This window comes from Arachis stenosperma, chromosome 9 (genome assembly GCF_014773155.1).
Source record: "Arachis stenosperma cultivar V10309 chromosome 9, arast.V10309.gnm1.PFL2, whole genome shotgun sequence".
NCBI lineage: Eukaryota > Viridiplantae > Streptophyta > Magnoliopsida > Fabales > Fabaceae > Arachis > Arachis stenosperma.
In genome coordinates, this window is record NC_080385.1 from 91,298,412 (window position 1) to 91,313,450 (window position 15,039).

A 15,039-nucleotide genomic window follows, 5' to 3' on the forward strand; every position below is an offset into this window, starting at 1 on the left:
CTTCATCCGATCCTGTGTTATACTCTTGGGAAAAATAGACTTCTTTTGCGACATCGACCAGAACTTCATTCAAATCATTCCTTACCAAGTCTACTTCACCATCATCATTAGGTATAGAAGGAACCGTCGAATTATCAAATGGCTCATTTTCATAAGTATCTTCAGCATCAATGGCAACTTGATCACTTATGCTAAATAGGTCCCTTGGAACAGTCTTCATTACATAATGTTTATTTTTATCAAATGCATCTTGCACATAGAAGCATTGGTGCACTTGACATGCCAATACAAAAGGCTCTTCCTGATAGCACTTTTTGTTAAAATGCACATATGTCGAGCCATAAGCATCCTCCCTAGCCTCATACCAATCACATTTGAACAATGTAACCTTAAAATTTCCATAGTAGTCCAACTCAATGATATCATTCACTCTACCATAATAAGAAACGTTTTCATGAATTGGATTTGCATCCTTTGTGCTTGCAAAGCTTGTCGTTAATGCTACTAAAGTAACATCACTATTTTGTGTCTTGCGTCTTACCTCACGTTGCCTAGTGTGAAATCTATATCCGTTGATAAAATAACCAGAATATCTTTTTGCACATTGGGTTGGTCCTCTAGAGAGCTCTTTTATCCAATTTGGAACATCATGCCGCAAAGCACGTGTTTTACACCATGTAGGAAAGTTTTTGCTATGGTTTTTAGCTCTCATCCATCGTGTTCCTTGTTGATAAGTCTCATGTTCACTAAAACTCAAAAGTATAATATTTGTAAGTATAAAACAGACCTATCAATTTCTAATTAAAATACCAAAATATAGTAGAATTAGTATGAGTTACCTAACATAGTCGTCTATTTTGTGACAATTCAATAATATGTAGCTATGAACTTGCTCTCGAGACTTGTCGTCAAGGAGAAAAGGTTCACCTTTCTTTGCACCCAAAGGAACACCTCTTTTTGGAAATAGATTCGAAAATGCATCTGTAGTTTTCATCATAGAATTATTAGGTTCATCATTATTTCTGGGTTGTCTATTCAATTTTGTTTAGACACCAGAATGTAAGTAACGCGAGCAGAATGTCAAACATTCTTCAACCAAATATGCCTCTGCAATAGATCCTTCAGGACGACTTCTATTTCGAACATAGGACTTCAAAGTACACATGTATCTTTCGGGAGGATACATCCACCGAAATTGAACTGGACCTCCCAATCTCACTTCATTAGCCAAATGAATAGGCAAATGAATCATTATGTCGAAGAAAGAAGGAGGAAAGATCCTCTCTAATTGGCATAATGTTGTGACAATATCCTCTTCTAATTGATCTATCTCTTGTAATGTGATAGACTTTTGACACAATTGACGAAAAAATGAGCTAAGTCAAATCAAAGGAACTGCAACTTGATCTGGAAGTATTCCTTTGATAGGAATTTGTAACAAATAGTGAAGCATGAAATGAGCATCATGAGTCTTATAACCAGATATTCTTCTCTCCAAAAGGATCACACACCGAGAAATATTTGAAGCAGAGCCATCTGGCAACTTTGCTGTCTTCAAGACGTCACAAAAAATTGACTTTTCAGCATTGGTAATTGAGTAGCATGCCTTTGCCAGCTTCACCTTTTTCCTACCATTTGTTTTCTTGGGGTGAAGGTTCTTTCGAATGCCCATTTCTTGCAAGTCATATCGAGCATTTGTGTGATCTTTTGTCTTGCCAGAAATATCCAAGAGAGTTCCAAGAATACTATCAACTATGTTCTTTTCTATGTGCATCACATCTAAATTGTGTCGTGATGTGTGGTGCACGAAATTGTGATCGATACTTTTTAATACACGAAATAATCCCTAGTAATGGCTCCAAAGACTTGGTGCTCAATACCATGGCATAAACACAACTTCGCACAACTAACCAGCAAGTGCACTGGGTCGTCCAAGTAATAAACCTTACGCGAGTAAGGGTCGATCCCACGGAGATTGGTGGTATGAAGCAAGCTATGGTCACCTTGTAAATCTCAGTCAGGCAGACTCAAATGGGTATAGTGATAAACGAATAAAGCATAAAGATAAAGATAGAGATACTTATGTATATCATTGGTGAGAGCTTCAGATAAGCGTATGAAGATGCCTTCCCTTCCGTCTCTCTGCTTTCCTACTGTCTTCATCCAATCCTTCCTACTCTGTTCCATGGCAAGCTTATGCAAGGGTTTCACCGTTGTCAGTGGCTACCTCCCATCCTCTCATTGGAAATGTTCAACGCACCCTGTCACGGCACGGCTATCCATCTGTCGGTTCTCAATCAGGCCGGAATAGAATCCAGTGATTCTTTTGCGTCTGTCACTAACGCCCCGCCCTCAGGAGTTTGAAGCACGTCACAGTCATTCAATCATTGAATCCTACTCAGAATACCACAGACAAGGTTAGACCTTCCGGATTCTCTTGAATGCCGCCATCAGTTCTTGCCTATACCACGAAGACTCTGATCTCACGGAATGGCTGGCTCGTTTGTCAGGCGAGCACTCGGTTGTCAGGCGATCAACCATGCATCGTGTATCAGGAATCCAAGAGATATTCACTAAGCCTCAGATGCTTGTAGAACAAGAGTGGTTGTCAGTCACTTTGTTCATGAGTGAGAATGATGATGAGTGTCACGGATCATCACCTTCATCAAGTTGAAGAACAAGTGATATCTTGGACAAAGAACAAGCGGAATTGAATAGAAGAACAATAGTAATTGCATTAATACTCGAGGTACAGCAGAGCTCCACACCTTAATCTATGGTGTGTAGAAACTCCACCGTTGAAAATACATAAGAAAAAGGTCTAGGCATGGCCGAATGGCCAGCCTCCCAAAGAGGGTTCAATCATAAAAACATGATCAAAAGCTCTCTAATACAATAGTAAAAGGTCCTACTTATAGAAAACTAGTAGCCTAAGGTGTACAAAGATGAGTAAATGACATAAAAATCCACTTCCGGGCCCACTTGGTGTGTGCTTGGGCTGAGCAATGAAGCATTTTCGTGTAGAGACTCTTCTTGGAGTTAAACGCCAGCTTTTATGCCAGTTTGGGCGTTTAACTCCCATTTAGGTGCCAGTTCCGGCGTTTAACGCTGGAATTTCTGTAGGTGACTTTGAACGCCGGTTTGGACCATCAAATCTTGGGCAAAGTATGGATTATCATATATTCCTGGAAAGCCCAGGATGTCTAATTTCCAACGCCGTTGAGAGCGCGCCAATTGGGCTTCTGTAGCTCCAGAAAATCCACTTCGAGTGCAGGGAGGTCAGAATCCAACAGCATCTGCAGTCCTTTTGAGTCTCTGGATAAGATTTTTGCTCAGATCCCTCAATTTCAGCCAGAAAATACCTGAAATCACAGAAAAACACACAAACTCATAGTAAAGTCCAGAAAAGTGAATTTTAATTAAAAACTAATAAAAATATACTAAGAACTCAACTAAAACTACTAAAATCATACTAAAAACAATGCCAAAAAGCGTATAAATTATCCGCTCATCACAACACCAAACTTAAATTGTTGCTTGTCCCCAAGCAACTGAAGATCAAATAAGATAAAAAGAAGAGAATATGCAATGAACTCCAAAAACATCTATGAAGATCAGTATTAATTAGATGAGCGGGGCTTTTAGCTTTTTGCCTCTGAATAGTTTTGGCATCTCACTTTATCCTTTGGAATTCAGAATGATTGGCTTCTTTAGGAACTCAGAATCCAGATAGTGTTATTGATTCTCCTAGTTAAGTATGATGATTCTTGAACACAGCTACTTATTGAGTCTTGGCCGTGGCCCAAAGCACTCTGTCCTCCAGTATTACCACCGGATACATACATGCCACAGACACATAATTGGGTGAACCTTTTCAGATTGTGACTCAGCTTTGCTAAAGTCCCCAATTAGAGGTGTCCAGGGTTCTTAAGCACACTCTTATTGCCTTGGATCACAACTTTATTTCTTTCTTTTTCTTTCTTCTTTTTCTCTCTTTTTTTTTTCGATTTTTTTTTGTATTCACCGCTTTTTCTTGCTTCAAGAATCATTTTTATGATTTTTCAGATCCTCAATAACATGTCTCCTTTTTCATCATTCTTTCAAGAGCCAACATTCATGAACCACAAATTCAAAAGACATATGCACTGTTTAAGCATACATTCAGAAGACAAAAGTGTTGCCACCACATCAAAATAATTAAACTGTTATAAAATTCAAAATTCATGCAATTCTTCTCCTTCTCAATTAAGAACATTGTTTGTTTAAGAAAGGTGATGGATTCATAGGACATTTATAACTTTAAGGCATAGACACTAAGACACTAATGATCATAAGACACAAACATGGACAAACATAAAGCACTAAAATTCGAAAAACAAGAAAATAAGGAACAAGGAGATTAAAGAACGGGTCCACCTTAGTGATGGTGGCTTGTTCTTCCTCTTGAAGGTCTCATGGAGTGCTTGAGCTCCTCAATGTCTCTTCCTTGTCTTTGTTGCTCCTCTCTCATGATTCTTTGATCTTCTCTAATTTCATGGAGGAGAATGGAGTGTTCTTGATGCTCCACCCTTAGTTGTCCCATGTTGGAACTCAATTCTCCTAGGGAGGTGTTTAGTTGCTCCCAATAATCTTGTGGAGGAAAGTGCATCCCTTGAGGTATCTCAGGGATCTCATGATGAGAGGGGTCTCTTGTTTGCTCCATCCTTTTCTTGGTGATGGGCTTGTCCTCATCAATGGGGGTGTCTCCTTCTATGTCAACTCCAACTGAATAACAGAGGTGACAAATGAGATGAGGAAAGGCTAGCCTTGCCAAGGTGGAAGACTTGTCCGCCACTTTATAGAGTTCTTGGGCTATAACCTCATGAACTTCCACTTCTTCTCCAATCATGATGCTATGAATCATGATGGCCCGGTCTAGAGTAACTTCAGACCGGTTGCTAGTGGGAATGATTGAGCGTTGGATAAACTCCAACCATCCTCTAGCCACGGGCTTGAGGTCATGCCTTCTCAATTGAACCGGCTTCCCTCTTGAATCTCTCTTCCATTGTGTGCCCTCTTCACATATAACTGTGAGGACTTGGTCCAACCTTTGATCAAAGTTGACCCTTCTAGTGTAAGGATGCTCATCTCCTTGCATCATGGGCAAGTTGAATGCTAACCTTACATTTTCCGGACTGAAATCCAAGTATTTCCCCCGAACCATAGTAAGATAATTCTTTGGATCCGGGTTCACACTTTGATCATGGTTCTTGGTGATCCATGCATTGGCATAGAACTCTTGAACCATCAAGATTCCGACTTGTTGAATGGGGTTGGTAAGCACTTCCCAACCTCTTCTTCGGATCTCATGGCGGATCTCCGGATATTCGCCCTTTTTGAGTGAAAAGGGGACTTCGGGGATCACCTTCTTCAAGGCCACAACTTCATAGAAGTGATCTTGATGCACCCTTGAGATGAATCTATCTATCTCCCATGACTCGGAGGTGGAAGCTTTTGCCTTCCCTTTCCTCTTTCTAGAGGTTTCTCCGGCCTTGGATGCCATAAATGGTTATGGAAAAACAAAAAGCAATGCTTTTACCACACCAAACTTAAAATGTTTGCTCGTCCTCGAGCAAAAGAAGAAAGAAGAGAGTAGAAGAAGAAGAAATGAGGAAGAAAGGAGTGGCTTATGTATTCGGCCAAGGAGGGGTAGAAGTAGTGTTTAGGGTGTGTGAAAATGAAGGAGTGAAGGAGGGTATTTATAGGAGAGAGGGGAGATGGGGTTCGGCCATTATGGGTGGGGTTTGGGAGGGAAAGTGGTTTGAATTTGAAGGGTGAGGTTGGTGGGGTTTTATGAAGGATGGATGTGAGTGGTGAAGAGAAAGATGGGATTTGATAGGTGAAGGGTTTTTGGGGAAGAGGTATTGAGGTGATTGGTGAATGGGTGAAGAAAAGAGAGAGTGGTGGGGTTGGTGGGGATCCTGTGGGGTCCACAGATCCTGTGGTGTCAAGGAAAAGTCATCCCTGCACCAAATGGCATTCAAAATCACGTTTTGAGCCATTTCTGGCATTAAACGCCGGGCTGGTGCCCATTCCTGGCGTTTAACGCCAGGTTCTTGCCCTTTTCTGGCGTTTAACGCCAGTCTGGTGCCCCTTTCTGGCGTTAAACGCCCAGAATGGTGCCAGACTGGGCGTTAAACGCCCAACTGCTAGCCTCACTGGCGTTTAAACGCCAGTGGGTTCTTCCTCCAGGGTGTGCTATTTTTCTTCCTGTTTTTCATTCTGTTTTTGCTTTTTCAATTAATTTTGTGACTTCTTATGATCAACAACCTACAGAAAACATAAAATAACAAAGAGAAATATATAAAATATAATCATTGGGTTGCCTCCCAACAAGCGCTTCTTTAATGTCAGTAGCTTGACAGATGGCTCTCATGGAGCCTCATATTTTCTCAGAGCAATGTTGGAACCTCCCAACACCAAACTTAGAGTTTGAATGTGGGGGTTCAACACCAAACTTAGAGTTTGGTTGTGGCCTCCCAACACCAAACTTAGAGTTTGACTGTGGGGGCTCTGTTTGTCTCTGATTTGAGAGAAGCTCTTCATGCTTCTTCTCCATGATGACAGAGGGATATCCTTGAGCCTTAAACACATAGGATTTTTCATTCACTTGAATGATCAGTTCACCTCCATCAACATCAATCACAGCCTTTGCTGTGGCTAGGAAGGGTCTGCCAAGGATGATGGATTCATCCATGCACTTCCCAGTCTCTAGGATTATGAAATCAGTAGGGATGTAATGGTTTTCAACTTTCACCAAAACATTCTCTACAAGTCCATGAGCTTGTTTTCTTGAGTTGTCTGCCATCTCTAGTGAGATTCTTGCAGCTTGTACCTCAAAGATCCCTAGCTTCTCCATTACAGAGAGAGGCATGAGGTTTACACTTGACCCTAAGTCACACAGAGCCTTCTTGAAGGTCATGGTGCCTATGGTACAAGGTATTGAAAACTTCCCAGGATCTTGTCTCTTTTGAGGTAATTTCTGCCTAGACAAGTCATCCAGTTCTTTGGTGAGAAAAGGGGGTTCATCCTCCCAAGACTCATTTCCAAATAACTTGTCATTTAGCTTCATGATTGCTCCAAGGTATTTAGCAACTTGCTCTTCAGTGACATACTCATCCTCTTCAGAGGAAGAATACTCATCAGAGCTCATGAAAGGCAGAAGTAAGTCCAATGGAATCTCTATGGTCTCATTTTGAGCCTCAGATTCCTATAGTTCCTCATTGGGGAACTCAGAGGAGGTTGGTGCACGCCCATTGAGGTCTTCCTCAGTGGCGTCCTCCTCCTCTCTTTCCTCTCCAGATTCGGCCATGGTTATGGCTTTGCACTCTCCTTTTGGATCTTCTTCTGTATTACTTGGGAGAGTACTAGGAGGGAGTTCAGTAATTTTCTTGCTCAGCTGTCCCACTTGTGCTTCCAAATTCCTAATGGAAGACCTTGTTTCAGTCATGAAACTTTGAGTGGTTTTGATTAGATCAGAGACCATGGTTGCTAAGTCAGAGGGGTTCTGCTTAGAATTCTCTATCTGTTGCTGAGAAGATGATGGAAAAGGTTTGCTATTGCTAAACCTGTTTCTTCCACCATTGTTGTTGTTGAAACCTTGTTGAGGTTTCTCTTGATTCTTCCATGAGAAATTTAGGTGATTTCTCCATGAAGAATTATAGGTGTTTCCATAGGGTTCTCCTAGGTAATTCACCTCTTCCATTGAAAGGTTCTCAGGATCATAGGCTTCTTCCTCAGATGAAGCATCCTTAGTACTGCTTGGTGCATTTTGCATTCCAGACAGACTTTGAGAAATCAGATTGACTTGTTGAGTCAATATTTTATTCTGAGCCAATATGGCATTCGGAGTGTCAATCTCAAGAACTCCTTTCTTCTGATTAGTCCCATTGTTCACAGGATTCCTTTCAGAAGTGTACATGAATTGGTTATTTGCAACCATTTCAATTAGTTCCTGAGCCTCTGTAGGCATCTTCTTCAGATGAAGAGATCCTCCAGCAGAGCTATCCAAAGACATCTTGGATAGTTCAGAGAGACCATCATAGAAAATACCTATGATGCTCCATTCAGAAAGCATGTCTGAGGGACATTTTCTGATTAATTGTTTGTATCTTTCCCAAGCTTCATAGAGGGATTCTCCATCCTTCTGTCTGAAGGTTTGGACTTCCACTCTAAGCTTACTCCATTTTTGAGGTGGAAAGAACTTTGCCAAGAAGGCATTGACTAGCTTTTCCCAAGAGTCCAGGCTATCTTTAGGTTGTGAGTCGAACCATATTCTAGCTCTGTCTCTTACAGCAAAAGGGAATAGCATCAGTCTGTAGACCTCAGGGTCAACCCCATTAGTCTTGACTGTGTCACAGATTTGCAAGAACTCAGCTAAAAACTGATGAGGATCTTCCATTGGAAGTCCATGGAACTTGCAATTCTGTTGCATTAGAGAAACTAATTGAGGCTTAAGCTCAAAGTTGTTTGCTCCAATGGCAGGGATAGAGATGCTTCTCCCATAGAAATCGGGAGTAGGTGCAGTAAAGTCACCTAGCACCTTCCTTGCATTGTTGGTATTGTTGTTGTTTTCGGCTGCCATGGGTTCTTCTTCTTTGAAGAATTCGGTTAGGTCCTCTACAGAGAATTGTGCCTTAGCTTCTCTTAGCTTTCGCTTCAAGGTCCTTTCAGGTTCAGGGTCAGCTTCAACAAGAATGCCTTTGTCTCTGCTCCTGCTCATATGAAAGAGAAGAGAACAAGAAAATGTGGAATCCTCTATGTCACAGTATAGAGATTCCTTGAGGTGTCAGAGGAAAAGAAAAATAGAAGAAAGAAGAGGGAGAATTCGAACTTGATCAGATAGAGTTTGAATTGTGCATTAAGAAGGAGTAGTACTCCATAAATAGAAGGATGTGGGAAGAAGGGAAGAGAATTTTTCGAAAATTAAATTAAAAAGTTTGAAAACATTTTGAAAAACTGATTGATAATTTTCGAAAATTCAAAGTGGAAAAGAAATCAAGTGATTTTTGAAAAAGATTTTGAAATTAGAAATTAAAAAGATTTGATTGAAAACTTATTTTGAAAAAGATGTGATTGAGAAGATATGATTTGAAAACAATTTTAAAAAGATATGATTTGAAAACAATTTTAAGAGGATATGATTTATTACTTGCCTAACAAGAAAAGATATGATTCAAACATTAAACCTTTCTCAACAGAAAAGGCAATATACTTGAGATGTTCAATCAAATCATTAATTGTTAGCAAGTATCTTTGAAAAAGGAAAGAAATTGATTTTGAAAACATTTGATTGAAAGGATATGATTTGAAAAAGATTTGATTTTGAAAAACTTTGAAAACTTGAAAAAAAATTGATTTGAAAAACAAAATCTTCCCCCTAGCACCATCCTGGCATTAAACGCCCAGAATGGTATACATTCTGGTGTTTAACGCCCAAAATGCTACCTCTTTGGGCGTTAAACGCCTAACCAGGTACCCAGGCTGGCGTTTAAACGCCAGTCTGTCTTCTTCACTGGGCATTTTTGAATGCTCAGCTTTTTCTGTGTAATTCCTCTGCAGTATGTTCTGAATCTTCAATTCTTTGTATTATTGACTTGAAAAGACACAAATTAAAAATATTTTTGGATTTTTAATAATTAAAATGCAACAAGAATCAAATAACAATGCATGCAAGACACCAAACTTAGCAGTTTGTATACTACTGACACTATATGGGACGCATAAACACTCAAGTCAAAAGAATTCAAAGATCAGAGTAAGAAATTATCAAGAATTACTTGAAGATCCTTAAGACACATGAATGAATGCATGCAATTGACACCAAACTTAAGATGAGACACTAGACTCAAGCAAGAAACATCAAATATTTTTGGTTTTTATGATTTTGTGAATTTTTTTTGTGCTTTTTTCGAAAATTATATAAAAATAGAAAATAAAGGTTTCAGAATTCTCAATTTGAATTTCCAGGAATCATTGCAAATGCTAGTCTAAGACTCCGGTCCAGGAATTAGACATGGCTTCACAGCCAGCCAAGCTTTCAAAGGAAGCTTCGGTCCAAAACACTAGACATGGCCTGTGGCCAGCCAAGCCTTAGAAGATCATTGCTCCAATAGCAAGATTGATAGAGATCAACAAGCTATTGTGATGATTAGTTGAAACCTCGGTCCAATAAGATTAGACATGGCTTCTCAGCCAGCCAGATTTCAACAGATCATCATGAAACACTAGAATTCATTCTTAAGGACTCTGAAGAAAAAAAATACCTAATTTAAGCAACAAGATGAACCGTCAGTTGTCCATACTCAAGAACAATCCCCGGCAACGGCGCCAAAAACTTGGTGCACGAAATTGTGATCAATACTTTTTAATACACGAAATAATCCCTAGTAATGGCTCCAAAGACTTGGTGCTCAATACCATGGCATAAACACAACTTCGCACAACTAACCAGCAAGTGCACTGGGTCGTCCAAGTAATAAACCTTACGCGAGTAAGGGTCGATCCCACGGAGATTGGTGGTATGAAGCAAGCTATGGTCACCTTGTAAATCTCAGTCAGGCAGACTCAAATGGGTATAGTGATAAACGAATAAAGCATAAAGATAAAGATAGAGATACTTATGTATATCATTGGTGAGAGCTTCAGATAAGCGTATGAAGATGCCTTCCCTTCCGTCTCTCTGCTTTCCTACTGTCTTCATCCAATCCTTCCTACTCCTTTCCATGGCAAGCTTATGCAAGGGTTTCACCGTTGTCAGTGGCTACCTCCCATCCTCTCATTGGAAATGTTCAACGCACCCTGTCACGGCACGGCTATCCATCTGTCGGTTCTCAATCAGGCCGGAATAGAATCCAGTGATTCTTTTGCGTCTGTCACTAACGCCCCGCCCTCAGGAGTTTGAAGCACGTCACAGTCATTCAATCATTGAATCCTACTCAGAATACCACAGACAAGGTTAGACCTTCCGGATTCTCTTGAATGCCGCCATCAGTTCTTGCCTATACCACGAAGACTCTGATCTCACAGAATGGCTGGCTCGTTTGTCAGGCGAGCACTCGGTTGTCAGGCGATCAACCATGCATCGTGTATCAGGAATCCAAGAGATATTCACTAAGCCTCAGATGCTTGTAGAACAAGAGTGGTTGTCAGTCACTTTGTTCATGAGTGAGAATGATGATGAGTGTCACGGATCATCACCTTCATCAAGTTGAAGAACAAGTGATATCTTGGACAAAGAACAAGCGGAATTGAATAGAAGAACAATAGTAATTGCATTAATACTCGAGGTACAGCAGAGCTCCACACCTTAATCTATGGTGTGTAGAAACTCCACCGTTGAAAATACATAAGAACAAGGTCTAGACATGGCCGAATGGCCAGCCTCCCAAAGAGGGTTCAATCATAAAAACATGATCAAAAGCTCTCTAATACAATAGTAAAAGGTCCTACTTATAGAAAACTAGTAGCCTAAGGTGTACAAAGATGAGTAAATGACATAAAAATCCACTTTCGGGCCCACTTGGTGTGTGCTTGGGCTGAGCAATGAAGCATTTTCGTGTAGAGACTCTTCTTGGAGTTAAACGCCAACTTTTATGCCAGTTTGGGCGTTTAACTCCCATTTAGGTGCCAGTTCCGGCGTTTAACGCTGGAATTTCTGTAGGTGACTTTGAACGCCGATTTGGGCCATCAAATCTTGGGCAAAGTATGGACTATCATATATTGCTGGAAAGCCCAGGATGTCTAGTTTCCAACGCCATTGAGAGCGCGCCAATTGGGCTTTTGTAGCTCCAGAAAATCCACTTCGAGTGCAGGGAGGTCAGAATCCAACAGCATCTGCAGTCCTTTTGAGTCTCTGGATCAGATTTTTGCTCAGATCCCTCAATTTCAGCCAGAAAATACCTGAAATCACAGAAAAACACACAAACTCATAGTAAAGTCCAGAAAAGTGAATTTTAATTAAAAACTAATAAAAATATACTAAGAACTCAACTAAAACTACTAAAATCATACTAAAAACAATGCCAAAAAGCGTATAAATTATCCGCTCATTAATGTGTTATACTGCCAATAAGGTAAATCAAAGAATATTGACCTCTTCTTCCATGGACCATCTTTCTTTGGTTTTAGCTTCCCAAATGAATTATCCACATACTCCAACTGACTTAAAGCTTCAGTACCCGACAATAATGGTGGAGCTTGCCTATATTCTACTTTTCCATTGAAAGATCTCTTATTAGCTCTCCATGGATGATCCTCAGGCAAAAAGGCACGATAAACCATATAGCATGTCTTGCGACTATATTTAAGATAGTTAGAACAAGTCCCATGGTTACAACAAGGGCAAGCTAGCTTCCCTTTTGTACTCCAACCAGATAGCATTGCGTAAGCCGAAAAATCACTAATTGTCCATATAAGAGCTGCATACATTTGGAAGGTTTCATTTTTTGATGCATCATATGTTTCCACCCCAACCTCCCACAACTCCTTCAACTCCTCGATCAAAGGTTGCAGGTGAATGTCTATATCATTTCCTGGTGACTTTGGTCCAGGGATTAGCAACGACAACATAAAGTATTCCTGTTTCATAGACATCCATGGCGGCAAATTATAAGCCATTAAAACAACAGGCCATGTGCTATGAGATATGCTCATGGTTCGATATGGATTGAATCCGTCGCTTGACAAGCCAAGTCTCACATTACGGGGATCGAGAGCAAAATTTGTATGACGATTGTCAAAGTCCTTCCATGACAGCCCATCAGCGGGATGCCTTAACTTCTCATCTTTTCTGCGTTCTTCGTCATGCCACCTCATGCTTTTAGTAGTTGCTGAGCACATGAATAGTCTTTGAAGCCTGGGAATTAGGGGAAAGTGTCGCAACGTCTTCACAGGAATATTGTGATATTTTTTTGAAGGCAAAACATCAGCTTCAACTACAGGATGCACAATCCAACGCGAAGCGCCACATTCATGACAAGATGTGTCCTTCTCGTACTCTTTCCAATATAGCATGCAATCGTTCGGGCATGCGTCAATCTTTTTATAGTCAAGACCTAAGTCCCTCACCATAGTCTTGGCTTTATTGAAAAAAGCAGGAATATTTAAGTTAGGAATAGCCTCTTTTAGCAACTCCAAGAGAGAAGTAAAAGAGGCATTACTCCACCCATGTTGACACTTTAACAAGTATAGTCGGATGGTGAAAGACAACGTAGAAAACCCGTCGCAACCGGGATACAGTTCTTTGCTAGCCTCTTCAACCAAGTTATAGAATTTCTTTGCATCTTCATTCATACCTTCTTTTATCCCTTCCGCTTGTGCCACATCCCGAAATCTATCGTTCAACAAGGCGTCCATGTCGTCGTACGAGTTAGTCTCACTCTCACTGTCAATCTCATTATCGCTATCGCTATCAACATCCATGCCGACTACGCTTTCCCCATGATGAATCCTTGTGGGTATCCGATGGAGTAAGCAAAGTCTAAGAAGTTATTGACACCGTTACTAAACTGAGCTTTATCTCTCGGTAAACTCATCCAATCTTTCTCTAGGTCTTGGGAAAACCTAATTATTCATATATTATTACTACTATCTAACTAATAACCATGTAAATAATAATGTTTATGCACAGTAAGTATATAAATTCATAAAAAAGGCACATAAAAATATCATTATTAAAATTAAGAAACAATGAAAAAGGCACATAAAAATACTATTATTAAAATTAAGAAACAATGAAAAAGACACATAAAAGACATTCAACATGAAAAAAAAAAACTGCACAAAGGTCATAATATACATATGAAAACATACAAGTATAAGTAAGATAAAAAAAAACTTACAGAGTCATGGCTAAACAAATTGCAATCTTCAAGTCCTAGAATGTCCACGAATGTTCTTCAAACTCCTCTGAAGCAATCTTTCTGTATAACAGAGAAAAGTATCAAATTTATATTACTCCATGTGGAAAATAGAAAAATCAAACAAAAAATAATAATCGAACAAAAGTCCAAGTCACTGTCCTGCACCAAGTACACACAAACACAAACACAAGCACAAAAGCTTATGCAATTTAAATAATCAAATAAAACATGCTGCTTGCCTTCTAAGCACAGACACACAAAACATAATGTCGCATGATTGAGGATAAACACAAAAATAGATTAGTGTCATTATCAAATATCATCCTCTGGTTCAAAAATAGATATTCCTTGTTCCTTTCTCTGCACAAAAAATGTTTCCTAGAATTTATGAATAAAGCCCAAGAGGAATGTCATGAACTTAATTCTGTTTTTGAGCGGCTGAAAAAAAATATAGTGAAAACCCAAGATTCCATAACTCTTTAGTTACAACTTTTACTACATAAAGTCTTGTAATTCATGGAACATAATACTAGACTATAAGAGTAACTGAAAGATTTAAAAGGTTCAAGGTAGAGTTTGTCTTGAGATCCAAGTATTTTAATTTAATTTATATGGTTATTTTTTTAATTATCCCTTTATCTCTCTATATTGATTTATATATTTCTATTGATTGATATAAATTAAATGTATGATTTGCATGCCCAATTTGTGTTGTGCTAATTGAACTTTGATTAAATTATATATATATATATATATATATATATATATATATATAAATAGTAACATTGAACTATATGGGTTAAGATTTTAATTTTTCTAACTGCTTGATGTAGGTTAGATGCTTGGTGATATCTAAGAATTTATGTAAAAAAGAGAATAGGAATTGCACATACTTGTATTCAAAACCATATATACAATCAAGAACACAAGTACGGGCACAACAATATGATTCAGAAGAATAAAGAAGGTCTGAATTGTGATATATTCTAAATCAGGATGATGATTGATGATATTAGCTGGCTACAATAACCCAAAAGTATGAAACTATAGCCATAGCATTCACCGCAGCAATTTAGAGAATTCTGACAAAAAGAAAAGAAATTGTGAAATCATATAGAGGATGTACCTTAACAGTTTT

General features: G+C 39.2%; 1 protein-coding gene and 1 non-coding gene across 2 annotated transcripts; one reads left to right on the forward strand and one right to left on the reverse strand.

Moving 5' to 3' along the window:
- Positions 1 to 8,110: 8,110 nt before the first annotated feature.
- LOC130952446 (small nucleolar RNA R71) lies at positions 8,111 to 8,218 on the forward strand. Its single transcript, XR_009074625.1, has one exon. It is a non-coding gene; the product is annotated as a small nucleolar RNA R71 (small nucleolar RNA).
- Positions 8,219 to 12,078: 3,860 nt separating this feature from the next.
- Positions 12,079 to 13,461, reverse strand: LOC130949719 (uncharacterized). The gene has a single exon (XM_057878366.1). The coding sequence runs from the start codon at positions 13,459 to 13,461 to the stop codon at positions 12,079 to 12,081; it is 1,383 nt and encodes a 460-aa protein (XP_057734349.1).
- Positions 13,462 to 15,039: the final 1,578 nt, after the last annotated feature.

Coding starts and splice junctions, on each gene's coding strand:
- LOC130949719 (XM_057878366.1), bottom strand. CDS start 13,461: ATGGATGTTGATAGCGATAGCGATAATGAGATTGACAGTGAGAGTGAG.